The sequence below is a fragment of the Anastrepha ludens genome, chromosome 4 (assembly GCF_028408465.1).
Source record: "Anastrepha ludens isolate Willacy chromosome 4, idAnaLude1.1, whole genome shotgun sequence".
In the NCBI taxonomy this organism is placed as follows: Eukaryota; Metazoa; Arthropoda; class Insecta; order Diptera; family Tephritidae; genus Anastrepha; species Anastrepha ludens.
Genome location: NC_071500.1, coordinates 41,722,006 through 41,749,581, shown reverse-complemented (window position 1 = coordinate 41,749,581; position 27,576 = coordinate 41,722,006). Strand labels below are relative to the sequence as shown.

General features: G+C 37.2%; 2 protein-coding genes across 4 annotated transcripts; one reads left to right on the top strand and one right to left on the bottom strand.

The window, feature by feature from the left end:
* Positions 1 to 20,808, top strand: LOC128862086 (trithorax group protein osa). Of its 2 annotated transcripts, XM_054100501.1 has the most exons (4): positions 1 to 152; positions 488 to 784; positions 4,536 to 4,927; positions 16,770 to 20,808. In XM_054100501.1, the coding sequence occupies exons 2-4, from the start codon at positions 748 to 750 to the stop codon at positions 18,780 to 18,782; spliced, it is 2,442 nt and encodes an 813-aa protein (XP_053956476.1). In that variant the 5' UTR covers positions 1 to 152; positions 488 to 747; the 3' UTR covers positions 18,783 to 20,808. The 2 variants fall into 2 exon arrangements, with proteins under 2 accessions (XP_053956476.1, XP_053956475.1); XM_054100500.1 differs by having other exon boundaries at positions 1 to 784.
* On the bottom strand, positions 20,784 to 27,576 carry LOC128862085 (transcription initiation factor TFIID subunit 2). 2 transcript variants are annotated; one of them, XM_054100498.1, is made up of 10 exons: positions 27,410 to 27,576; positions 27,208 to 27,262; positions 26,919 to 27,082; positions 25,711 to 26,860; positions 25,154 to 25,602; positions 24,666 to 25,078; positions 22,659 to 22,869; positions 22,205 to 22,600; positions 21,566 to 22,139; positions 20,784 to 21,495 (listed from the first exon to the last, which is right to left on the bottom strand). In XM_054100498.1, the coding sequence occupies exons 1-10, from the start codon at positions 27,463 to 27,465 to the stop codon at positions 21,283 to 21,285; spliced, it is 3,681 nt and encodes a 1,226-aa protein (XP_053956473.1). In that variant the 5' UTR covers positions 27,466 to 27,576; the 3' UTR covers positions 20,784 to 21,282. The 2 variants fall into 2 exon arrangements, with proteins under 2 accessions (XP_053956473.1, XP_053956474.1); XM_054100499.1 differs by having other exon boundaries at positions 20,784 to 21,492.

Genomic DNA, 27,576 nt, shown 5'->3' with positions numbered 1-27,576 from the left:
ATTCAAAGATTCGTCTTTCGGTCGTGCAACACTCAACTACTACTTACTTGCCAAGCAAACAGCTTTTAATCGCGTCGTGTTCTGCTTAACAGCATATAAAAATTACCCGTGCTCGTCTTTCACACGGATACGCTGCTGCCGGACTAAATAAAGTTTGTTCGTTCAAACTTTGGAATTTAAAATTTTTGTTTTTTTGTTTGTTTTTGGTTTTGTAGTTTTGTGCCTTACGGCAACGGATACTGCAATTTTCTTTACTTGAGTAATACCATTGTTTTTTGGTGTGTCTAGTAAATTGCACTTTGCCAGTGCTATAAAGCACGACTTGCAATTGTGACAGCGATTTGCTAAATTAAAAAAAAAAAAATATATATAAAAAATAGCACAAACTTAAAACAACGACAAAGCAAAATAATTATAAAAACGAATTTAATGTGCAAAGTTTTGTAATGCTAAGCGTAACAAAATTTTTTGCGCTCATTTATTACAGTGTCATTGTTGTGTGAAAACACTGTGAAGCGAACCATTCTGCACGCCGGCGCGAATTGTGCTTACATTTCAAAGACAATGTTGAGTGATACTTAGGATGCTGTCACTTTCTTGGTTGGATTGATTGATTAAGTGCGATAAGGTGCAGACAAATTTTGTTGATATACTAGTCCTTTCAACGAGCGCCTCGATAGTTGTTTACACAAAATTATAAAACTAAGTGATTGGACCCTTGCAGCTGTGGATTAAAAAACCCACAAAATGAAGCGAAAACTTTTTATTTGCTGTTTCATTATTGGTAAGTAGGAACGAAAGAAGAAAAAAATTGTATATAAAATATAACAAAAATAGTTAACAGTAGATTCTTGCTAAGAAAGTTATAAGTTTTCTCACTATATTATTAAATTTTATTAAAATTATTATATCTCTAAGTATGTGAATATGAAGTAGCGAAACTCACTCTATACTCTTCAATATACGTACATACAATGCGCGTCGTGAATCTTCCATTGTTCGAAACAGTTTGTGAGTCTTATTCTATGTGCTTATTTGCGACGCGAGCCGTTTTCTCTTTCACAGTTTTAATGGGCTCAAATCTTCAGCCAGAAAGTGAAGAAGTTTTTATTGAATATTAGTTAGTTCTTCCGAGTCGCAGTAAAAGGAGACAATTTCATGAATATCGAAAAAAATTACCTTTGCTTTGAATTTTAATTTTATCAATCCAGCTTTTTTGGCTATCGAGGAAGTTGCAGGCTTAAGTACATGGATTGGCGATTCATTTCAGAATCATAAGTATGAAACCTGTTATTACCCTTATCAATAAATTTAGGGAATTTTGAATGATACTCATTTTGTCAGTACGAACATTTTCGTGAGCTCCTTGCTTTTCAAATGTGAGAAGTTTAGCTACTACTTTATCACGCATTAAAATTCTAATTACTAAACTAATACAAATTTGTTGAAAGATGCAAAACATACTTCTTCCGAAAAAGAAGGTTTTGCGTTTAGCAGCGACCCTCATACATCCTTATGTAGTCGTTCAAAAGGAACGATCTATAGATTTATATAAACCCTAAAAGGCAGACAATTTTTATGATAAGCTTTTTCATAGTAGAAGAAACTGCTGCTGTCCACGTCGTGATTTGGTTACAAGTGCTACAGATTAGTTTTAACTTTCGAGCATTTGAAGTTTCTCAGAAACGTTGAGCTCATTTTCACTGGAACTAACTAGTGTGCATCGATGTTGGCTTCTGTGAATCCTTCTCCTACTAAATCCTATTAAAAGAATTCTCATCCTATCGTGGTGCAAATATAGCGATATGTGTAGCCTCAAGGAAGGATCGTTCGGAGTGGAACGAAATTGTTGATCCAATGATTCATCTACAAGGAAAACTGCAAGTATGATAAATTGGCTGGACGGATCATTCTTGAAGTGCTACATTTGCACCACGATAGGATGAGAATTATTTTAGTAGATGCCTGCGATCTACTCTTATGAGAATCAACTCAGAGCTGGAAAATTTCACTACCCATAGTTGCATCCAAGAAAGTCGAGATTAGTTCTGCCTGTTGGAAATCCATGAGAGGGGAAGAAGATGATGAGGTATACTCGTAAACTGCAGGTTCATAAAAGATGATGAGACAGAACGAGCTTAACATCTCCTCAGCTGTCCTACTTTTCTAGGCTTAGACTCAAATATCTTTGCTCTCACTTTTTACACACGCATTATAAGCTTTCAAATTGGAATATTTTATTTATTTATTTATTTTTAGCCAATGAATGCAAAGTTCTTACTGGCTAAGAAGACTAATTTAAGTTACTTAAAATGATAGCTTAAAATAGAGTTAGCACGCCTCTTGAAATAAAAAAATTCAAGTAGAAATATAGAATAAATTTAGCTAGAGTACTATTTAAAGGCGCTTTTAGAGTATAGCAGGATTTAGCTTTTGGAACATTAAAGGTTTTCACATGCCGAAGCCTGTGAGAATGAACACTGAAAACTATTCTGCTCACTAGCGCACAAGAAGCCGGAGAAAAATGTCCTTCTGCTATTCAATGTTTACCATCTGTAGAAATTTATTATCAACAAGTATCCACACTTTCTTATCCTGTCCTATTTTATGGCTTTTAATATACCACAATCAACAGTTCCTTTACTGAACTGTCCAAAAGTACCCTTTTTGAGGCAGCTGTACCTAATAAATCAAAAGAACATTAAAAAAAATAATAATATATATAATATATATAAATATATACATATATAATAATAGGTATATTTATAGGTATATTCAGAAAAGTTTTAGAGAAATCATATCGGAACTCCATTCAATTTATTCCAACAATCACTAGTCACTATTATTTACTACTAACTTCTTATTGAAGTTACCACAGCTAATCTTTGATTTTTGGAACAAATATTCCATACCATCGTTAAATACGATACGATTAAGTAAAGCAAATCATTATTCTTCTGTTACCTCAACTCTTTTATTCATTTTTAATATGTTATTTTAATGCAAAAATATTTATGTCTCAATGTCCTCATGTCGCATGTGGATTTAGGCATAACTTTAGTAGTCAGTAGTCTGAATTCCCATTGAAATTTTAACTCACGAATGAGATATGTAAGTTATTATTTTTTAATAGACTGGCTTTTTGTATTGGCATTTAATCTCTTCTACAGGCACTATGATCATCGACTGAAATTATTTGATCCATCTCGTGCCAATTAAAAAGACCAAGTGAAACCAAGTCCATAACTAGTCACTGCTGGTGTTTTCAAATGCAAGCCGTTTTCTTCGCCTACCACCTCCATCAGTTTTTTTCAATCCTGAACCATCTACATTCTGTAGACGATATGAATCAATTAGTGAAGCCCCTACTCGCTGAACTGTATATCCTACAGATAACCTTTTCCTAGAATTTTCAAAGGCACGCCTCGCGTTTACGCCGTTCATGCTTCGGCGGAAAGCCTCCCATAACAGGAAGCGAAGTATGAAAATGGTTTAAGTTTTTTGTTGCAGGAAAATAATATACTTCCCTACAAAAATCACACAGTGAATTTATTGTGAACAAAAAAGGCAATGAAAAATCTCTTCACAAAAAACATCCGCCGCCCGGAGATGGCATACAAGTGTTGGGTACTTCGATTTGTTGAACAACATCAAAGCGCACATCACAAATTTAAGGAGGAGCATTGTCAAGCAGCCAACAAAGAATGTATACGACATGCATATGCACTAATTTTTCTGGAAATTGGTTAAATAAGTGCAGAAACTCGTGAAAATTTCGTTATTGGGTATGTGCTGTTGACTAATACCTTAGTAACGAACATTTATTGTTTACCGTATTAAATAAAGAAAAATTAGCCTGAGAATTTCAAAATGTTCACCTGCCTGAACTTTCAAACCCATTTCACTTTACCAATATAGGACGATTTCTCCAGATGAAAGCCAACGCTTAATGTCAATAGGAGAATTTTGTGATGAGCTACTACCCGTTTTAAACCTTTTGCAACCGAATTAATGATCCGCTTTCGTTTTAAATATTGGTACTATGTATTGGACTTCTCTTCAATACCTTTTTCATTATGAGCTCCGATAATAGAACTGGGCAGACTTTTATGATGATTAGAGTTTCATAATCCGCCTCACTGTCGAGAACTGGAAGCATTACCGAAAGTATGATTCCCACTTAGAATAGTAATATCCTTTCGTTCACTTGACAAATAAAACAAAACTGCATCTCAGTTCGTATTTCCTTTGTTATTCTCTTGCTTTCCGTGAAATGTTGCCACTACAACGAGAGACCGATTTCCCTTTTATGATTGGACTTGTTACGCTTTTGACAGAGACAAGGCAGAATCACTTTTTTTTGGATTACGCAAGGGACCCTTGCATTTCATACATTCACAATTTTCACCTTTGAAACCATTTCTTTCTGTTTAAGTTTTGTAAGCCAGTTGATTTTCTTAAGCAAATTTTATGGAATTAAGCGCTTCTTTCCAACCCTTAGTTATCATTTCAAACATTTTCTTATTTTGTTCCAGTCATTTTTACTGTCCACTCTGAAACAACCAGCGAAATCAAATCAACCGCGAGCAACGTTGAGCTGACTTCGGTAGCATCGCTACCTGAGACTACATCGCTTACATCAACTTTAGCCACATCGCCAACGTCCGACGAAACGGCGAAAGATAAACGTCAAATTGGCGCTAAAGATGAAGCTGTTTATGCGAATCACCGCTCCGACACTATTGGCGCTGACGATCCGGAAAATCCACAGGAAACCATTTATGGCCCAAAACCAACTCAATTCATCATACGTCCTATCGCACCGCATGAACACCAGCAGCACGAAGATCATCAGCCGCCGCAGTTGCGTAATTATCCGGCAACAATACGGCCACATAGCACACAATTACTGGAGCAGAGTCAAGAGGTAAGTGGGGTGACGAATGGTAAATGACGACAAATGCGATGACAGTGTTGTTGTCACTGTTGTCTAGTTGTTGCTGCTTCAAATTGTGCGCCACATATATAAGAGCCACAACAACACACATGTTAATTAGATAATTTAAAGTTTGCAACGCGACTGCAATGAAGTAGTTGTTTTAGTTTGTAGTAAAGGCGCTGCTGTCTCAGATAAAGATTTCAACCGTAAACTGAGCCAAATAACAAAAACAACTCCGACCTAAGTCGCGAAACTAGGCAAGCGATATTGGGGTTTGTTTTACGATGACTGTTGCTAACATTTTTCTGCTGCTTTTATTAGTGCTTTGTTTCTTGCTCATTGAATTCGAAAGGGTAAAACGACTCATCCGTTTCGTTGACAGAGATTCATTCATTGATTGCAATGCCAGTTGCTCTTTGTGTGTGTGTGTACAGCACTAGCCACAAAGTGCTTTCAAAGCGCAAATTTGTACTCAGGTCGCAGTCGTGACTGGTTTTACTTGCACGATTCTTGAAGTTAAGCGTTTTCATAATACTTTGCACTGCACAGCGGTCAAACACAATTAACATGTTGGCAAATCCGCAAAGCTGGCGATGTTATTTCACTATGCTAAATGAAGGTTTTTCTCCAGAGTTGAATGTTCATATATGTCGGGTTAGCAAAATATAAATACAGGGAGTCCGGTGGCAGAGTTAGGAATTGAAAGCTAAGTTAAAAAAAAAATTATTGATGATAAAAGTTTATTTCAATAAAAATTACAAAGAAGTCAAATGCGGATTTTATAATTTTTTTTTTAATTACTTTCGCTAAATGTTGATCGTTGGATACGCTCTTAGAATCTGGCCTCCATGTCACTCGCTGGAGAAGTGATGTCGGGATGACATTAACCTCGCAAATGATATTTTCTAATGTTTAATGCAGAGATGGTTGCTGCGTTTGTTTCATAGACTTCACTTTTGAGGTACATCCACAGAAAACAGTCCATAGGGCTAAGATCGGGCAGTCTGAGTGGCCAGGATATGCCATCGAAAGGACTTATTGGTTTGTTAGGGTAGTAATAACGCAATGTCGCTATGGTCTCTGTGGCCGTATGCAGCATGGCACCATCTTGCTGAAAGCATATGTGTTTTTGAAGAAAGGCAGAAAATAACAAATATTAAGTCAATAAAATACACCGTCCACAGAAATTGCTTGCGCTCGACGATTTTCAAAACAATATCGAACAAATATTCCACTGCTGAGCAATACACACCAAACCTTCAACCAAACTTTTGGGACTGTGAAGTGGCCGTTGATGTTTTAATAGTGGGTTCTGTCTTTTAGGTAATCAATAACGAAAATTTTGTTTACCTACACCTCCATTTAAATCAAAATGGGCTTCGTCACTTCTTACGAAATCATCATCAAAATCCAACATTGTCTCGCAGAAATTTTGACGGAAATTGTAATCGTTAGTCTTAAGCGCTTACACGATTTGAATTATGAAGAAGTGAAGTCTAAGATCCTTCCTCAATATTTCATGCACAACAGTTACTGAAAGTCCCAGGGCAGCCGCTCTCTTGCGCATGGAATTACGTGAATTATCACGCAAACTTATAGCGACGAGTTCAATATTTTCATTTGTTCACGATATCCGGCTGGGCCCCAGCCGTGAACGTATTGATACCGAACTTGTTGCCGGAACCTTTGCCTCCATGAACGAATCAAATTTTCACTTAGGATATCATGTAAACGTCGAATATTGTAACAGAAACAAAATCTACAACGAGCAGTTGCACAAAAAGCATTGGCCTTGAAAAAGCAAACATTTAAAACCTAATTCTGCCACCAGACACCCTGTATATTATGTATAGAGGATATCGTAAACAAGATGGGTGAAATTTGCATAGGAAAGTGCACCAATAACTCTGATTTTATTAAATAATTGTATTTAAACCGTGCATATTCATATATCCGGGATCATGCGGCGAAGTTCTGTTAAAAACTGGGTTAATATGTTTTCAAAAGTTACTTCAATATGAAAGTAAGTGTCTACGTTCGGACGAAACCGAATTCAGTGTATCTGATGCAGGTCGTAATCAAAAACATACATACAAATATCAGCTGGAAGAAAATAAAACTCTTTTATATCCCTGAGCGGGAAGAGCGGCAAATTGCAATAAAATATATAAAAAAGGTTTAGAATCAAGTAGCCTGTGTGCTTTCCTTCTTTCTAATGTTTATTATTATTAAAAGTAGTGTGGTAGACTTCCATGCTTGATTTTTTCTACATAAAATTTAAAATAGAAAGGGCTTCATAGATACGACGAAGATTTCCTTTACTCTAAGCCAAATAATGTTATCCTTTAAGGGATATGAAACGTGGACGCCTGAGTTCGTTTATTTTTGTATAAGACCAAATGTGACGTGATTATAAGTTTGAGGTATTAATTTTTCAAAAGTTTTATATAAACGGATATAGTCCTTAAGCTCATCCCTGCCAATTTTAGGCAAATTTTCATGCACGAAATATAGTATGGACACTTTGGAATTTGAAAATTTTTGTTATAGGAAGGTGGAGCGAGATTATAAACCAATTTTTTTCATTTTCAATACTATCTCACATTGAACTAAACTCTAAATATTTTCCAAGTTTCGAGCAAATATGTAAATTTTTATTTTTTAAGTTATAGTGTGCACGGACAGATTTATTGTCATTAAATTATTTTCATCATTTTAATATACAAGTACAAATACATACATATATTTATCTCACTTCAGTTTCAAAGACGACAGATTACAACGTTTGGCCATTCGAAACAAACTTGTGCGAGTAACTTCGGCAGCCACGTCATAGGGGACTCGGCAACAGAATTGTGCTCGCTCATTTGATTTGAGTATAGACTGCGTCCATTTTTTCTTATATCACCAACGTGATTTTAGTTTTGTCGCAAGCATACCGCTGTCATATCTCTTGTTAAGATAGAAAATCGGCTAATGTCTGAGAGCCGGTTAACGGTCTGATGTTCGTCATACCTTCTGGATTCTCTCTACTGGTTTCAGTTACACTGCTACAAACAGACGTTATCTAAACAAATTGCCCATAAGAATATTAAGGCCGCCGTAACCGTAGGTTCAAATCTCCGTGAAACACAAAAATTAAAAGTGTTTTCTAATAGCCATCGCTCCTCGGCAAGCACCGGAAACTTCCGAGTGTATTTTTGCCATGAAAAAGCTCCTCCTAAAAAATATCTGCAGAGTAAGGCACCTTTGCTTGTGTCGAAGGCAATATACGGGTCCCTGGAGCATCTCTTGTGTCCCTTTCCAACATTTGGAAGATCACAACTAAGCCACCTCTGTTCTGCGTTCGTCGCCGCAGTGAGGGATATCACGAACCAGTGGATCAGCACTTCACAAGTACTAAAGGTTGCGAGATAGTGCATTGTGAGGGGACTAGGGGCTTCTGGTTGATGACCATTACTAATCAGTCAAGTTAACCTAACCTTACCTCCAAATACTAAACATTATTCAATAAATGCGAAAATTACCAGCTCGCTTTTAGAGATATGCGTATTAAAGAAAGTTCGCTGAAAGCAGATGCGAAGTTTAAGTAGAAAAGATGGTCACATATAGAATTCATGACAATCAAATCACGGGTGTCAACTTTAGCGTTGATTAGATTCCAACTCTCACAAGTGGCTTAAAAATAAATATTAGAATATCGGATGTCTTCCTCAATTCTCATTGAGAGAAGCGTCAGACTTGCAGCCTACTTTAATGTTTTCCAGTTGGGATCTATGTAAGTGGTTTAAATAGTGACAAAGCTCGTAAGTCGTCTAATTTTAAAAGTAGGCGTTTACTATCAACGGCCTTAGGACAATAACGACAAACTCAAAAAATATATTTAGGCATATTGAAACTCTTTATTATCTCTTTGATATTACAGCATCAATCTAAAAATTACTGGTCTGTAAGGGAACTTTAAGAATTTGTCGAGTATCGTATTCAATTTAACACGATGAACACAGCACTTAGCGATGCTCTACAAAAATAATATTTGATCTTCTCAGCTACGTGACACTGGTTTATTGGTCTTATGATCGCCGGATTTGGAGCTCTCTATAAAAATATCTATAGGCAATCTTTGCAAATTTGGGCACTTCACACATTGCACTTTACACTGCTAGTGAACCCGTGAACCAGCACGGCACCGAAAAACTGCACAGTTTATGTAGGCATATTCTTGCTGGAAGGGTTGATGGGCTTTGCTATGAGTTAAGTGTGGTTTAAAAAATGTAGGAATAGGGTTAGATAAATCTCTTCTGGGCACAGCAATGGGCCTCTCTATCCAAAAAGATAATTGTTTTGAAGAGTTGATGAGTAGCCAATCTATCCAAGTGTTATCTTACCTTAAAATATTACCTTCAAAAGCGATTAAAATTATTCAAGTTCAATGTAAACTCTACGTAGATATGCAGAGGTAGTTGCCATAAAACAAAATGAAAACGTTTTTCATTTGGCGTCACTGCATCTTACTTCTAATTAGTTTAAACATTGAGTAAGCAATGAAATCCATCTCACGTTATATGATTCCTATTTTAATGACTTTGATTGGTAAAATATTAGTTTAAATGATGTTGAGGTCAAATGGCAGCCAGAAAAGCTTTTAATCTGCATACTCGTGTAATCAATTTGAGCAATTCATCAAAAAATAAAAAATAGTAGCCACGTAGTAGGTGGATCATATTGTACTTGTGTATGCCGACTACAGACCTATTACCACAAAGGTTAAACTGATATAATGGAAATAAGTAAACTTGAATACGGTATTTTATGTTATATAATTAATCTCAAATATCATTGATTTAAATCCAGCAGCTTTTGATTTAAAAATGCATGGAATTTCGAAATGAGGTTTGTCGCTTAAATCTTTTGCTATCTACAATAACAAGCGACTTTAAGAAATTTAACAGACTTCAATAAGGCTGATGTTGTCACTCTTTTCTTTTTATGGGTGTAGAGGTATTAGTCATTTTATTTATAAAAACTGTGTAGCCCTGCTTGCTTTTATTAATAGCTCACCTTGACCGAAATAAAATAATGTCTTAAGACACACTAATTTTTAAAATAATAACTAATTGAGGTAATTTGTATACCGCTATTTATTGTTTAAATATTTCTCAGAGGAAACAAACACCTTCCGTTGCGTATTTTCTTCGCGTGCCAGCAATGACAACTATTGTCGAAGTAAGTCACGACCATTTATTTTTTTTTCTTTTGGCAAGTAACTACAGTGAAAAATAATAATGCGGATAATTATATTAAAAAAGAAAACAAAACAACGGAAAACAAGAGTATGCCACAAGTACAAATATAGTCGTAATAACCGACACTATCTTGCATCATAAATACTATGAAAATGTAGTAATTTCTGTAATTTCACTCTTAGGGAAACAAAAAAAATGCATGCATAAGGATGCGCGAATCAAATAATAATGCTGAAAAGCTCTACTCGCACACTAGCTGGGAAACTGCAAATTAATACTCGCAATGGGCGAAAAAATAAAACAATCACCAGACTTGTGGGAATTGCAGTCCAAATTCACATGCATTTTCACATGACTACGCATACTTTTGGCTAATTCGTAGTTGCAACTCTTTAGCGCTATTCTCAAGATTACCATAAGCTAAATAAATGTAGGATTTAAATCTGGCGATATTGCAAGAATAATACTCCTACACCTACGCCTACTTATGTACATGGAAAATTTTGATGTAAATACTCTCAGCATAAAGACGACGCGTTTCGATGACAGTCCTATTCGCATGGTCGTACATGAAAATCATTCGTTTAATTCTGCGTTAGAATAAACTGCCACAGGAAAGAAAAATGAGTAAATTATTGAATTTTAAATTTTTATAAATTTGAATTTCAAATTATAGTGAATAAAAGACCTGAAGAATACTTAAACGCCTTATTGATGATTGGGTACGTCTATTAGTCTAGATGGTTGGATATAAATTCTCTGTTAAGGTCGAACAAAAAAAAATCTGTTATTCTTCGAATTTAACACAAATAATTTTCAATGACATCAAGCACTGTGATAAAAATATTCAAGTAAGAAAGGAGTAATGAAAAAATGCATGTAATGAAGGAGATAAAAACCAAGAGTAATCTTGTATATCTCTAAAACCTTTTTTTAACTCTGGGCTTCCGGGTAAACGTGCGTTAAATTATTTTAGCCTTCACTAAGCCCGTAAGTCGGTCGATTGTGATACCACATAGGCTAAATCCCCGCTCGTATTCAAACCAAGATGTAGAATGAATAAATCTGGGCATTTTATCATATCACCCTCCGTTGGGCACCGAATTTTTAGACGACTTTATCGAACACATTGGTCCTTGCAAACATCGAAAATCGTATGAATAGTCCCACTGTTATTTCTCAATTCACTACTCGTCAGGCTATGGAATAATTTTTCAACAAACCAATAACTATCCCTGGGAATATTTTAGTCAAACAACCTACCGGTGCCGATGCATTCCCAACGAAGAGAGATTGTCGTCTTTGACTACAAGGAGACGAAAAGCTTCGTTGAAAAACTCGTTTGCATTGTATGCAAGAATGCAGTATGTCAACAGCACTCAAAAATCTCTGATACATGTTTTGATTGCCTTCCACCGAATCTATAAATGAATATCATTTCATATTTTTCCACAAATTTCATTGAAATCAACTGGTTTTTCTTCAAAGTTCTTCAGAGTGAATCAAAAAAAATAACAAAACAAAAAAATCCTTTTGTCACAGACCAAAATAATTTTTGCTTCTGTAGGTAGCTCAATGCATGCCAAAACCAATGGAAAAGGTAGGAAATTAAAAATGAATTATAAATGTGGCGCATTTGCCACTTATTGCCATACAAATGCGCGTAAATACATAGGGCTCTGGCCAGACATGGCATCCCAACCGATTGTGTAACTTTTTAAATCTTTTTTTCGTCCTCTTCGAGGAGGTTCTCTTTTAAGTTATACCCATAAATTGATAGAAAATTTAATTTTAGGAAGCTATCTGTAAGCTCAAATCGTTAGCTATAATAGAAATATGTTAAATTTACGTCCAAAGTCGAAACAGGTCTAGCCAGACCCGATTGCCCAACCGAAGGTGTAACTTTTTAAATCTTTTTTTCGTCTTATTCGAGGATCCGCCCTAAAAAATCATACCCATAAATCGATAGAAAATTAAATTTTAGGAAATGGAAATTTAAGAAAAGGTTTAGCTGTACCACGGAAATCAAACACAACAAAAATTCTTGCACCCTTGAATTTCAGTCTTCACAGGTTGATGCATTCCGAAAGCAGATATCTTAAGGTTTTTTCCTGCAGCTTTTATGCAAGTCATTTCCAGCCTTTCCGCCCCTCTATATATTGCTGTAGGTATGTACTTATTTTCTCTAAGCGTTTCATATTCTATTCTGATCCCTTATAATGAGTTAGTAAAAACATTTAAGCTTTTCCGAACGGCAACCAAAAAGATGTTAACCCTAATGTACATTTGTATGCCCTATGGTATGTACTTACCATAGTTACATACGATACTCGTATTGCGTACGCTAAGCCTACAATAAAATTTCTTCATTTTTGTAGAGCACCTCATTATTTTAATTATGTGAATTCGGTAGCAACATATGTATGTATGTACTCGTATTTTAATTATGTGAATTCGGTAGCAACATATGTATGTATGTACTCGTATGTATAAAAATTATTGAAAACTAAAACCAAACAGAGACATTAAATTAATGAGATAAATATGGTATAAATTTGCAATGCAACATTATAACAAAACATACTCGCATACAAGCGCCATGCATACATGCCTACATAATCGCTTTTTATTACTCATCGATTACAACATTGCGACGCCTCCAAGTGCTTTTATACACACATACATATATACGCGTATGTACAATACGTTGGTTTTGCTGATTTATATTTGTTTCTCATCTACTTACCTGTAGATGCCACAAAATTCTCACCGAACTATGTCTGCTTTGCGTTTTGAAATGAATTGCAATGAAGCTGGCATTCGCTGTGTTGTTATTGTTTTTGATTTTAGTACGCTGTCTAACTCCTAAGTCTTAATAATTTGTTCGCCGCTTTGACTTTTGAGGTCATTTGTATGCCACAACTTGTGGTTGTACTAAATATTTTACTATTTGATAGTTGGAAGCAAAGAGAGGAGTGTGTACGAGTATGTCGCTGTATGATATTGTATGATACTAGTGGCATACTCACATATATTTATTCACCATTATTATTACCAAAGACTTTAGTGATGTACTTTAAATTTGATTGCCTATAAAGTGAGCGTATGTTTATATCAACAGTGCAAGAATGGGAATAGAACAAAGAGCTAATAAACATCTTCTTTATTCTCGATCGCGCTGTTCCACTAAAATATTATAATTTTGTTCAAATAACGTTTGTAACAAGCATAACGGAACTGAATTAAATATGGATAAGTATACATATACATAAAATGTGCATAATAAGAGATTCACCGGTTGTCTATACATGTATTTATATTAATTTGGGGAAAAATAAATCCATTATTTCCTCGGTAGATAGCGGTAGTGATCGATATCTCGTAAGGTATCAATCGAGCAATTTAAAATTTATTCTCGTTGTCAAGGTAATATTTCACACTAAACAAATTGCTGTTTTTTGTTTTTTCCATTCAGCTGTGAGTTACAGGGTGTTAACAATAGAAGTCAACAAAGAGAAAATTCTGTACATTTTACATATTTCCTTTAATAAAAGCGAAAATGCAAGCCAGGCTGCTGAAATTGTGCATGGTGTTTATGGCGCTGGTGGCGAATGGTTTTGTATGTAGAAGTCCATACAAGTGGGGAAAGTATCTGATTGCTATTCACTTGGGAGTGGCCAGGATGAGTCTTCTGCATACGCTTCAAACAGCGCACAACTTCCGGGCTTCGCCCAAGCATCCTTTGGATAGCTCTCGAACATCCATTTGAGAGTGATATAATGTGAGAAGGCCAATCAATCCAGGATATCTGTTGTGCGCTGGGTTTGGAAGCCGCCACGTAAAAATCCTTGCCCAATGAAAAACACAAGAAGCCGCAAAATCGCCGTAGCGGTTATCGCGCCAATCAAGAAGTAGAAGTTTATGGAGCCAATACTGTAACAGCTAATTACGTACAATTTTGGTTTCGTCGATTTCGTTCAGCCATTTTTGAAGTTAAAGAAAATGTCGATAAGTTCACAGAAATAATCGAAGTTAACCAAAGATCGACCATAAAACAGTTTTAAACCATTCGCGCTAAAACTTTTCGCACAAATAATGGATTATTCCCCACCAAAACTAATATATACAAACTAATATCGTTTTAATACAAAATTGGCGCTTACACCCTTTTGGGGTGTTTGTCTGAGCTCCGCCTTTTATTTGTGGTGTGCGTCTTTATGTTGTTCCACATATAGAGAGGCACTGTAGGTCCAGTTTTAAGCTGACTCCGAACGGCAAATGGTTTTTTATGAGGAGCTTTTTCGCAGTTGAAATACAGTCGGAGATTTGCCATTACCTGCCGAGGGTTGACCGCTATCAGAAGAAACTTTTTCTATCCTTTTGCTATCTCATGCATGGAGATTCGAACGTACGCACTCCAGAATGGTAGTCGCTGTCTAACCCGTTCCGCTCCGGTGGCCTCTTTACCTAGAGTAATAATTGAGATATCTTAACAAAACTTTGTACACAGGTTCGCCTTGACTTAAAGAAGGCTGATTTTAAAAATGTTGTAGAAACATATAACTACACCCACCTCCAAATATCAGTAATACTCAAATATTAAAGAAAATGAGATACTTCAGGAGTTAATAAAATGCAATGTTATTTATTTATTGATGGAGAATGATTATTTTAATTTATATATTTTAATATACAATTAGCGCTTACACCCTTTTTTTGGGTATTTGGCCGAGCTCCTCCTCCTTCCGGAGTCACGCACCAACCCAAATTTTAAATTAATGTAAGAAATAATCTTAAAATAGAAATACGAATATTTAGTAACAATTATTTATCAATTATTTGGTTTTCCCTAATACTCCGAAAACTTCTGACGAACAAATAATTACATCCCGCTCTGAAATTACTATTTTAAGTTTCTCTAGTGGCACAGTTGCGACATGCACTGATAAACCATGGATTGGTATTACACCAATAAACACGAGTCTTTTTTTTGGACGATCGTCAAACTATGCGATTTCGGGCTCAACAACTGTCTTTGGAACTCGTTGTACCAGCTTTTCACAATGGTGTGCAGCATTTCCTAAAATAATAACGCTGATAGCTTTAGCTGCTAATTGGATTTGTTTAGTCTTAATGTAAATATTATCCTAATACAATAAAACAAACAATAAATTAAAATATTTTAGGTCAGGCGAAAAATAACAACTCTAATGTGCACGAAGCCGAAGAGGTGCTTCACGCTAAACAGCTGAAGGTCGCGTTCGATGCATGCGTAATTTTTCTTTAGCAGTTTCGGTTTCGTTATTTAATAGCCACACCTCGTGTGCTAGTATTTAAAATAGATAAAATCGGCCAATAATTACGCCCACTTACATGTGTGTATGTGAAATATTCTCGCTTCGAGTTTGGCCTTGACATTTTATGAATTATTTGAGCCAGGTATAAAATTTCGAATACACTCTGGATTAAACACTTTTTTAAACTTTGTGACTCTTTTCACTAATTTATAGGTATACTACTGATTGTGCATAGTTCAATTTTAATATGCGCGGCTAAAAAACCATCGTAACATCAGGTTTAGGCTAACAAAATTATTATGATTAAGCAGAGCCTTGGTACGAAAATAGAAATAATTTAGAATTTGCAATGGTCTATAAAGTTAAGACACTAGCTTCGTGGATCAATGTAGTGCCTACCAGCGACAGTGGATTTAACATTTCCCAATCGGAAGGAAGTATTGGAGCCTTATAATAAATAATATCATGTAAAATAATATATAAGGGCATGGGTATGTTGGCGCATGGGTAAGGCGTATGGCTAAAATTAGCTCCAAAGTCCACCTAAAATAAGTACTTCAACCAGAATGACAGAAATCGGATCACTAAAATTGGATAGCGTAAATTTTTTTTTTATGCAAGGAGGAATGGATTTTTATTTTAATTAAACTAGCCAATAATTTCATTCTTCTCAAATATCAAGCCACTTATTTTTTGTTGTTGTTTTTTCTACACGTTTCGGGAAGAAATTAATCTTCAGTGCAGAGGCTCATTTCTGATTAATTGGTTTCGTAAAGAAGAAAAATTTTCAAGTTTGGCGGCTTTATTATCGGCTCATATTTCTCTGAAGATGTGCAAGACTTACTGTCAATGGCTGTTATCCAAAATGTGCTTCATTAGGAGGAGTCCAATATCACTCAAACTACTTGTTTTAACTAATTTTAAAGTTTGAGTTTGAAGTTTAGTGTGAATCCCGGTACCATTAACACGTAAATTTTACTTAAAAAAATACTTTGGGTTTCATTTTTTTTTTTCAATAATAAAGCAAATGATGAAGCAAAACAAGCGGAATCCGTGATCACCGCAGATTCCATGAAAACTATGGTGCATTCATCAAAGAATATCCAAAATACAAAGCTTAAAAATGTTACTTGAAGCCACTTCGTTACACTAAGCAGTGACTACTCATTATCTCGTATGGATTGGGTTAAATTTAGAGCAATTCGTCCAGGCCATGTATATGTATCAGTAGCCTCCAAAGTTATAAAAATAAAGTAAATTTTTCTTTAACTTTTCCTCTTGTTACAGATCCAACATTTTGCATACCTCCAAGACATCAACCGTAACCACCCGAAATCGTCTGCCGTCGCTTCTGAATTAACCGGAAAGCCACACACTGCGCACCAACCGAAGAAAGGTACCAAATCAGGACGCGTTCACGCAGCACAGCCACAGTACCGCGGCAACGCCGAAGAAGCCGAGCAACGTTATGCTATCGCCATACAGCCACCCAATCCAACATCCGCACAAGCGCCACATTATGCAGCGCCACCCCAACAGATTGCTCCACGTTACCAGGTTCCGGTGCAACAACATCAGCAACATTTGGCGCCTTTAGGCCAACCAGGCACATCACAACAGCCCTACCAAATTATACCTGAAGAAGAATTTCTAAAACTTTTAGAAGATGAATTGCGTGCACGTGCTTTTCACGAAGCCCAATACCGTCAGCAACAAACTGCACCAGCTCCAGCACCTACTAAACCGCTACCCTTGCCACATCCCACTCAACGCATCGGTCAAGGTTTAGGCAGTTATCGTCAACAAGCGCCACCACAGCCCCAATCGCATGGCGAAGAGCCCTCGCCCGAATACGTACAATATGTACCAAGACACCGCGGCGGCCCCAAATATCTGCCACAGCCTCAGCCGCAGCCACAACAGCAACAAGTCGAACCGCAAGCCGAACCGGCAGCAGAGGTGCCGCCTCCTCCACAGATACCACCGCAGCTGGCCTACTATCAACCGCAAGTAAGCTATAAAACCTTGCCAAATCACCCGCTAGCAAAGTCATCATTGGAGAATGAAATTGAAAAACTGCTGGCCGCAAATAAGCCTTCAACCGGGCAATTGACGGATAATTCTAACGAACCCTCTGGCGTAGTACATCAACAATATCAAGCGCCACAACAGCAATTGCAACCGCGCCCGATACAGCGTCCACGTCCACATGCGGTACAGCAGAAAATTTATTCGTCACCAAGCGGTTCACAACCCACACCCACACCCCTGGTAGATGCCAACAATCAACCATTTATACCGTCTTTATTTAGATTCAGCAACTTACAACAGCCAACGCCCATCTATCCAACACAATTGCCACAGCACGTCGTTGAATCAAAGAAATTGGGACCCGTAGTATATCCAGCTACGCAGGCGCCCGCTCCCGCACAACAACCACAGCCCACGCAGTATTTCTATCAGGAACTAACACCTACAGCCAGACCTAAATCTCTACGTTCGAAGCAATATGGCTCAAAAGTTTCAACTTCCTCACCGAAATTGCGCGAAAAGGAACCACCAAACTACCCAAATGTGCCTGCCGCGGCGAAGTATATTAACCCACATTTGTATTACGAATATGATCGGCAGCCCAATGGCCGGAGCACGCCTGCACAATTCCACCCCAGTCCTCCTGATCCGAACACACCCATTGCCGGACAACATCCACAGCCTCAGCCACAAGCACATATACAACAACTTTCAGCACCAGCGCCGCCACGATCACAAGCACACCCAGGTCGACAATACATTTTGCCCTCTCCAGCACCATCGCAATCGAGTATTTACGTTTCGCAAGGCACAGGCATCTCTACACCCACACGTAGCACTGCAGTCAAAACAAAGTCCATCGAAGATGTGCGCCAATTGCATTTACCACAACCCGGCGGTAAGCCGCTCACACAGAGCGAATTCCAGGCATTGATCGATGCTGGGTACCCAGTCACAGCTGTGCCCGTGCCAATACCCGTACCTTACGAGCAGTATATCAAAGAGCATCCCGAGTACCGCAATCAGCCAGTGGACTATGCGCAGCTGATGCAGCGTATAGCTCAGCAATATGGTCCACATAGAGGACTTCAAGCTCAACCCTCTGAACCAACTGCAAACGTTGTGTCTGCAATGTCCGACGCACAGAGCGCGGCAGCTATAGATGAGGGAAACATAACATATCTACGTCCAGTGCCTGAACCAAAAAGGCATCCCCGTGAGGAGAAGGAAACAGCAGTCGCTGGGAAGATGGATGAAGCCAAACAATAATGTGCGAATAAATATACAAATGTAACAATAGCTTTTAACTGTATTCTTCGTCAAGGAAACGAAACATTATGTATAGTCGAGAACAGCACAATACCGAGCCAAGAAAAGAGCAATATTTAAAGTGTGTATTGAGCAACAATTAAAAAAAAGTGGACAATATTTGGATAGGCAAGCATTCGAAACGAATGGTCATTCAATGGCGTGTGCCACAATTCGGTGCCTGAACTAGAAAGAATTGATATTATAAATGCTATTTGTGTGCATACCAACTTATAAAGCATTAAGTTGAGTACCAGGTTTGAAAAATATTGGTGTTCCTGCTTAACATCACATTTTTAGTTAATGTTTAAATTCGATGTCCAATTTGATTGTTACTTCCAATTATCTCACGCCTTCTTAAATGGTAATACAATCGCTTGATTTGTTTGCTTGGTTTTGAAAAACTTCTGCTAATTCCAGAAATCGATTTTAATCTGACTTCTTTCTTCTACAACCCAGAATCAAAATTAAACAAAAAATAGATCCGGTTAAGGTGGTGGAACCACCAACCCGTGGGTTTGCAAAATTTTGTACTAATTTGCTATCAGAATAGATTTTCTGTCTTAATAGTCTCCTGTTCATATCCAAATCTACTGCTCGTTATAGAATTTTCAGCCCTTAGTAAAAATGGCATGTATGTATAAATTTTTGACCAGTCTTACGAAAGGCGTATTCTATGAAATGATTGCTGAAGATCGTAGTTAATGGGGTTTCTTCGCGCTCCAAATAATTCATCAATGGTCTTATTACTTAATCAGCCTTGATTGAATTATAAAAGATGCCAAGACCAAGTAATATTCTTTGATAGCAAAGAATGTTGCCTGAAAAGGCGTATTGAGTTAGACACTCCTTCATTCATCATTTATCATACTTTCAGGTAGTTCTACCAACTGGCAACTTCTTCTTCTTCTGGATTGGCGCGATAACCGCTTAATCATTTTGACCGAGTTTAACAAAGCGCGCCAATCGTTTCTTTCTCGTGCTAAGTTGGAAACATCAAGTGAATCCAAATCCTGCTCCACCTGTTCTATCCAACGCAGAGGAGGCTTTCCTCTTCCACTACTACCTCCAGCTGGTACGACATCGAATACTTTCAAAGACGGAGCATTTGTATCCATTCGGACGACATGGCACAGCCAACGAAGACGCTAGATCTTTAATCGCTGCGTTACGTCTATGTCGTCGAAAAGCTCATACAGCTCATCGTTCCATCATCTGCGATATTCGCCGTTGCCAACGTGCAAAGGTCTAAAACTCTTCCGCAGAATCTTTCTCTCAAACACGCCTGTCAACTTACACTCCCATTTTATCTTCGGGCCGTACGAAATATTCAAATAAAAACTAAATAAATAAATAAATATGTGTACATATGTAAAATAATTTCGGCATAAATTATCATTTTTGCCCTTTGCTTTCTGCTAATTTCATTTTACTTGTGACTCGTTTCATAGGTCTCTCCACCTGCACAACTAACTATATTATAAAATTGTATAAAATCCGGCTGTGAACATACAGTGTACGCAACCATTTGCGCTCTTCGATATTCATCTTAAAATCATCTAAACACATCTACAACGCCCAGATACTTCGTTTGCAAACGCAGTAATTTTGCTCTTGGCCCTGTACTCATTGATTTTACACTCCACCTGAGCTAAATCTTAACTCATCATGATCAATAATTGTCTAAAGCATTCCCATAATTACCAAGTCATCGGCTCATCGGCATATGCCACTATCACTCCTTCCCCATAAGCATAAGCATGAATAAAATAAAAATTCCACCATCTTCGGTCGCACGCCTACCGAAGTTTCTCGTATCAAAAAGAAAAGGAGACCTGTTCGGACGGAAATTCTTATTCACATACACTTTTCTATTTCAAATTATTTATTATGTAAGCATAAAATGTTTACATATTCCGTTACTCAGCAATTTTCTTCATTAAAAAAATATGCATCCTTAACTCTTTCACGAAAACATTTTTATTGGAACAGGCCATTCGTCATAAAAAACCATTCTTATTTAATATGCATACATTTATCGAAAAAATAGTTAAAAATACGAAATATTTCGTAAAAACCCACTTATTTTTTTTAGTTTCAGTTGGCTCTATACTGCACATTTATTTATGATTAATTTTATTTGTATGTAATTTTTAATATTATACAATATTAAATATATTAGTACGCATATATTTCGAGTAAAACGAAACACGACGTTCAAGTAATATTGTAACTATGCAGAAACTTGTAAATTAACAGTAGTGAATTTATAGAAACATATTTTGCAATGCATTTTACAAAATCTTAGTTCAAATTTCACTTAAATAATTATTGTATGTACTACTTGTATATTGTAAAAAACTGCCACTAGAAAACTGTAAACTATACGTTTTGTTTGTAATTTTAGCAAATTACTATATATAAAAGTAAATTGTAAAAAAACATATATTTCATATCTTATTTACATAAAATTCAGCATTGGCGGATTACTATTTGAATTGCTACTATCTGCTGAACTGAGAGTTTCAGGCGTGGCTTCCTTTGCCTGAATGCGTGAAATGTTCGGATCTTTTTTATCTTTACGTTCGCGTTCCTTATCACGTTCCTTCTCTTTGTTGTGCTTGTGTTTATGTTTGTGCTTGTGTTTCTTTTTGTCCTTCTTCTTCTTTTTCTGCTACAAAAGTGTGAAAAATATAAAATATAATTGAAAAGCGTATTTTTATTAAAATTATACCAACGCATACCTTCGAAGCACTCTCCGCCTTAAGTCTACTCTCGGCATCTGTTTTATTGGTTTCAAGGCTGCTATCTGCTTTCATTATAGTAGTCTCGCCAATATCGATAATTGTTACAGAATTATCATCATCTTCGAAAACTTCACTCTTCAAACGTTTCACGTCAGGTGAATGTACTGCTGCTGTGTCAGGCTCTTGCTCAGCATTAGCCTTTATTTGATTTTCGCCTGACTCCGCCTTCATTGCAATAAACTCCACCTCCTCGCTTGCTTCAAGTTTGATAACCTCATTGCCTACTTCGAATGCCTCGGTGGCTGTGCGTTTTACTGTCGCTGTGCGCTGCTCTTCCACAACATCTACCACTTTATCTTTCTCCTCTTTAATTGGCTGCGCTGAATTTGTATCATTATTTGAAATGGGGTTAACTGCAGCGGAGGCTTTTTTGGTGCCTTCTTTGATAATTTCTTTGTACATGTTGTTGACATCAGCCGACTGCAAGCATAACGGCCGTTTGGTGCCATACAAAGCGTGATATAAATCCACCATATCACAACGTAGTTTGGTATCGAATGCCAGTTTATTACTGCGAATTACAATTTGATTATTTAATATTTTCCTATAACTGTTATTAAACCTAATTATACTCACTTCATATTCGCCCACAATCGTTCCACTAACTCTGGACGATCCAAACGGCTACTTCGTAGTTCACGCGTAAATGGCGGATTATCTATTAGTAATTGAGCGAGCGCATGCCGTGCCGCCGGATCAGGATCTGTTTCGAGTAATGTAATCAAATGATCCAGATCTTCCCAACGACCATCCACCTTAACGAAATCGACCAAACACTCCATAGCTGCTACACGTAAGTCTAAATATTGGCCATATGCAGCATAACAACGGTAGATTTTCGGCAGCGAAGGCAAGTGACCACATTTTTGTAATTTGCGTATAACTTTCAGACATGAAACTGAGACCATATATTTGTATGACGGCAGATTCTTCTCCATGTTAAGTAGACGTGTGACTTCTTCCAGTACGAGCCTTGAATATTTTTCAATTAGTATAAGCAATTTATTTAAAGAAAGTTAGTTTCTTATACTTAGCATCAGCTGAGAGACTGTCAGAAGTAATGGGTGTGCCACGTAATGCGACTGAAACCACTGGTGTAATGGAATTGCCCAAAGCATGAACTAAAGCGGCACGATAATAAACATCTGAGTAATGATTACGAGTATTATCGTTGTATTTAAAAAGATCCAATAGAAAGCGTATGACTTCGGGAGGGCAAATGCCATGGGATGTGCGTAAACCTAAACAAATTAATAGAACTCTTTGAAAATAGCATAAATAGCACCTTTTTTTAAATAAATATAAGTGGAACGTGGGCGGGCTGAGAAACTTGGACAAGTTGAGAAACACGTATACATATATCCATCGTGCGGAGTAAGTTCGACATGCTACTACAGGTGTCCAAATATGAGGTAGAAAATCACGCTTTATAGACACCATACGAATAAATCTCATATGCCAAAGTGATTCTAGACAGGACTCGTTAAGTATCGCGAAGGCACTTCGCCCCATCAAACCTACTCTCCTAACGCTCCTCTCCCTCTGGACCCAACTTGCCGGAACAGCACGTTTCCTAGGCGTACCGTTAGATGAGCTAGACGAAGACGACCGGTAGCTACACTGCACTTGAAACAACAACAACAACAGCTAAAATGCATCTTACAATTTTAATTTTTATTCCGAATGTAAACATTTTTTTACCAAATGTGCTCGCAAAATTTCCATTAACACTTCGGAATTGCTTTTAAGCCTAAAGAAGTGATTTTGTTAAATTATTTTAGGCTATGGTGCCACAGTGCCTATTTTGGAAATTTTGAATTCGGGTTTTATGACACACCCAGTTCCATACATTTGAGAAACTAGCGGCAAATTTTTTTATCTGGGAGGAGTTTTTTACTATTTAAAATTAATTTAACAATTAAAAAGTTAAAAATATATGCAGACAGTCTGTCTAATAAAAGCTTGACCCTCATATTTTTAAAACTATTCGACCAATTTGATTCTAACAAACTGGACATTAAAGGCTTTTAATATTTAGTATACGCAATATATTAAATAAATCATAAAAGGTCCCTATTGGCTTCACATCTTCGAGTCATACTTTTAATTTCTGCCCAAGTTGTCGAGATAGTCGGCTTCAAATCAGCCGAATTAGCCTTGAGAAAGGCTACCTTTGAGTTTTTGTCCAAACATTTTCAATAGGCGAATGTGGAACCAATCCAACACTTCAATCCCATTTTGGTGTTTCCACTCTACACACATTCGGCTTCAATGTTTGGGATCTTTGTCTTCTTGTAGAATTCAAGGTGGACTAGTTCTTCCAAACATCTTCGTAGCTGATGGTAGCAAAGCTTTTTGGTAAATTTTTTTCATCAAAACTGGTTTAACGGAGAAGCAGTCCCAAAAACAACCTTAACTGCACGCTTAACAGTTCGTTGAAGTTGTCTATTAGTTCACTAGGACCGACGTATGCCACTATTCACCCAAAAGGAAGATTCATCCGTTAATATTACGATGGCCAAATTCCGTTCTGAATTTGCCTTAGCTCATAGTTTTTCAATGTGTGATGGTTAGAGTAACGTTTTTTTTTTCAATATGCTCCGAATTTGAGGCCTTATGCACGTAAACGTCATCCAATCGTACCTTTGGACGCATTTACACTACTTTTCCTTAGAGCCGCGGCAGCTTCACGCAACGATAAGTTTGGCAAACGAACGATGATCTTTTGATCTTGCTTTGCAGAGGTGTATTTTTTGCGCCTCGTGCTGGGCCCAACGTTCTTTACTTCGGTTACCATTGCACCCTTTTATTTATGATTCATATGATAAATTAAATATCATAAATTATGAACGTCTTCGACTTCTTCAAATATTTTGCTGCAGTTGAATTTTGCCCGTCACGCTTCTATTAGACAGACTGTATATACTTACATATACATATATATAGAGTTTAGGACAAAACTCTCAATAATAGAATGTTATTGCCGACAACGCCCCTTTTTACGTTACACTAATAGAAGATGTTGTTAAATACTTACCGGCCATTGCGACAGGTATGACTTTTTGCAAAAAGTATAACTGGAAGTTGGCAAAATTATTTTGTTTAATTATATGAGGCGCACTAAATGAGCCAAAGAATTTTCGGAAAATATTCAACATGGCCGGGGGACCGCTCCATTGTGTAACCATTTGGTTGGCCACTTTGGTAAGGCAATGCGCTGCCTCGCAACGCACTTTATAGAAACAGCGTTCATTCTCAATTGTATCCGTTAGCGCAGAACGCGTTGCATTTGTTGGATATTTCTCCAAGGATTTTATAGCCTCGAATTGCGCAGTCACATCACGCTCATGACGCAACTGATATTGCCACTGAAAATCAGGTTGTTCTATATTCAAATCACGTATTAAAATCATTTCCGGGTCTAGACGTATCCAAAGTACCGGCGAATCACTGCAGAATTAATAACGAAATTCGTTAGTTTATTTCTCCAGTAAAGAAAAATGATTTTAAAGGACGATTACTTACTCCATTGCGGACAGATCCATATCGACTTCTTCGCCCGTACATAGTGGAATTTTTTTCTTTTTATTACGTCGACTCTTCGAATGGCAAGTAATATCTGCCTTTACTACGGTATTCTCAATCTGAAGCATATGCTTGAAAGTGCCATCCAATTCCTGTAACTGCACCAGCAATGGCCCATTATATTTTCGCACGCCACGTTGGTTTACGAAATCTTGTCGTATTTCCAACTCAATAGTGTTACGTTTGCGATTGAACACCGACGTAAAGGAGAATTTCGCATGCCCGCCAGTGCGCACCCATTGATCCATGAATACTGACATATCCTTGCCAGTTACTGTGAAAATTGCTTTAATAAATATATTAGTGGATATGAGCAAATGATGCCATAAGCCAGAGCCAATCTTTGTCACTGCCGCATTTGTAGCCAACACCAATTGTTTATTGAAAACCTGAAAATACATTTTTATAATATAATAAATGCAATTATAATGTAAACAAAATTATAATACATTTATGCACAATTGTGCGCTCGTGTAAAAAACAAATTTTGAACTCACTTGTATAAGCAACTCTTGTCCGATGCGGTGTTCCAGCATACGTATTACCAAATGAGCCTTACGTCGCATAGCCTCAACATATTTTGGTGAAACAGTATGTAAACTTTTTATTGGAAAATAATGCACAATTTCTGTTTGCTTGCTGGTCGAGCTTGCGGGATTTGTACTAGAGACAGGTAAAGGTGCCGGTGGCTGACTGCAATCAAGTATAATTCCGCCATACTGCTCCTCATATCGCACTACACGCGCCAATTCCGACTGAACCCACTCCCGATACTCATTGTTACCAAAACATTTTCTTGAATATAAACCACACAAGTACTCAGCAATGCCTTTGGCTAACCAAGTATCAGACCAGTGATGAGATGTAATGAAACAGCCAAAGAACTGTTCCGCAATGGCACGCGACATTAAGGTACGCGTTACATATGTTTGATCAATGATAGCAATGGAGTGCATGAGATGGACAGAAGCTATGCTTAATGTCGCATAGGCACTGATGTCTGTATCAAGTTCATCTACAAAGACCTGTTTGTAGCAAGAAAATGGATAACGCGTGGAAAGAGTTTCTTCAAAAAACTCAAAAGCTTCGTGTAAGTAGCGCACCGTGTTCTTTAAAAGTGGCAAAAGTTGTGGTAGGCAAAAATGTGTGACCTCATGCATATGAGGATCCACGTAGATCTCGAAGGGCCCAACAGCAAGTGCGATATTTGGTGCACATACAGGTGTTGTGAGCGAATAATGAAATGTTTTACGCCTCAAATCTGGAGTCATAACAACTTCAACAAGTTCACCACAAGATACGGCGGTTAAGTGTTTATCCACAGTGAATTCGAGCTTCCAGGTGCAAGGATCTGCAAAACTATCAACGCAGGGAAACCACAGACGAGTTGAATTTTCGTATGCATAGGTGAACATATGTGCACTGTTGGGCTGCGTTTCGTCCTCGCAAGTTGGTGGTATGACGAAATGTATGCCTCCCTGTGGGTCTTCCATCGAAAATTCTATGCCTATACGCAAACCGCGTCCTTCTTGGATCATATGATAACCTTCCGGCGGTATTAGTATTAATAGTTCGCCGGAGTTGACATCAGGATCCGTTTTCTGGGCGGCAGATAAGTGATTTTTGGAATATACATCCAGAGAGCGCCTTTTGAAAATTGGATCAAGATTAATATATTTATTTCAAAAAAATAATATTATCTTACACTTTCACATCTCCCTGACAGATATCCATGAATGGATCAAAGTAGTAGAACTCCGCTTCACACACATCATTTAATAGTATTCGATAAATCCGGCATTGTTTTGCATTCAGCCTTATGAGACGTAAATTTTCTTTGGTGGGCACTATTGTCAGCTCTACAGCACCCTGCGAAAAATTTATTTATAAGTTACATACATTAGCGCGATTATTCCGTGTTAAAGGAAAGTCGCTGGTTTGAGCCCACAAAAAGCCATACCAATGCAATAACAACAAATTGTAAACCAACTCACAATTAGACTCTTCCGCTCGAAACTGATACCCGTCAAGCTCACAATTTGATGCGCCGTACAATTATGAAAATAGAATTAATACAAAAGAACCTTATTAGATTACAAAATAACATATTTGTACTGCATTTGATCATGCCGACACCGGCTCATCGCCTCAAGTCAGCGTTTATTTTGTTGTCTCTTCTATTAAATGGATACTTATAATTTAAATGGGCGCGCGGGTACATCTTTAGTGTCTTGTTTAGGTTCACTATCCATTTTACAATATTTTGATAAAAAGTGCTTATAATTTCGACATTTCACTGAGCTGAAAACTTTTCCGGCGTACCATTTATTTATTTCTATTTTACAATTGTCAAAATACCAGCT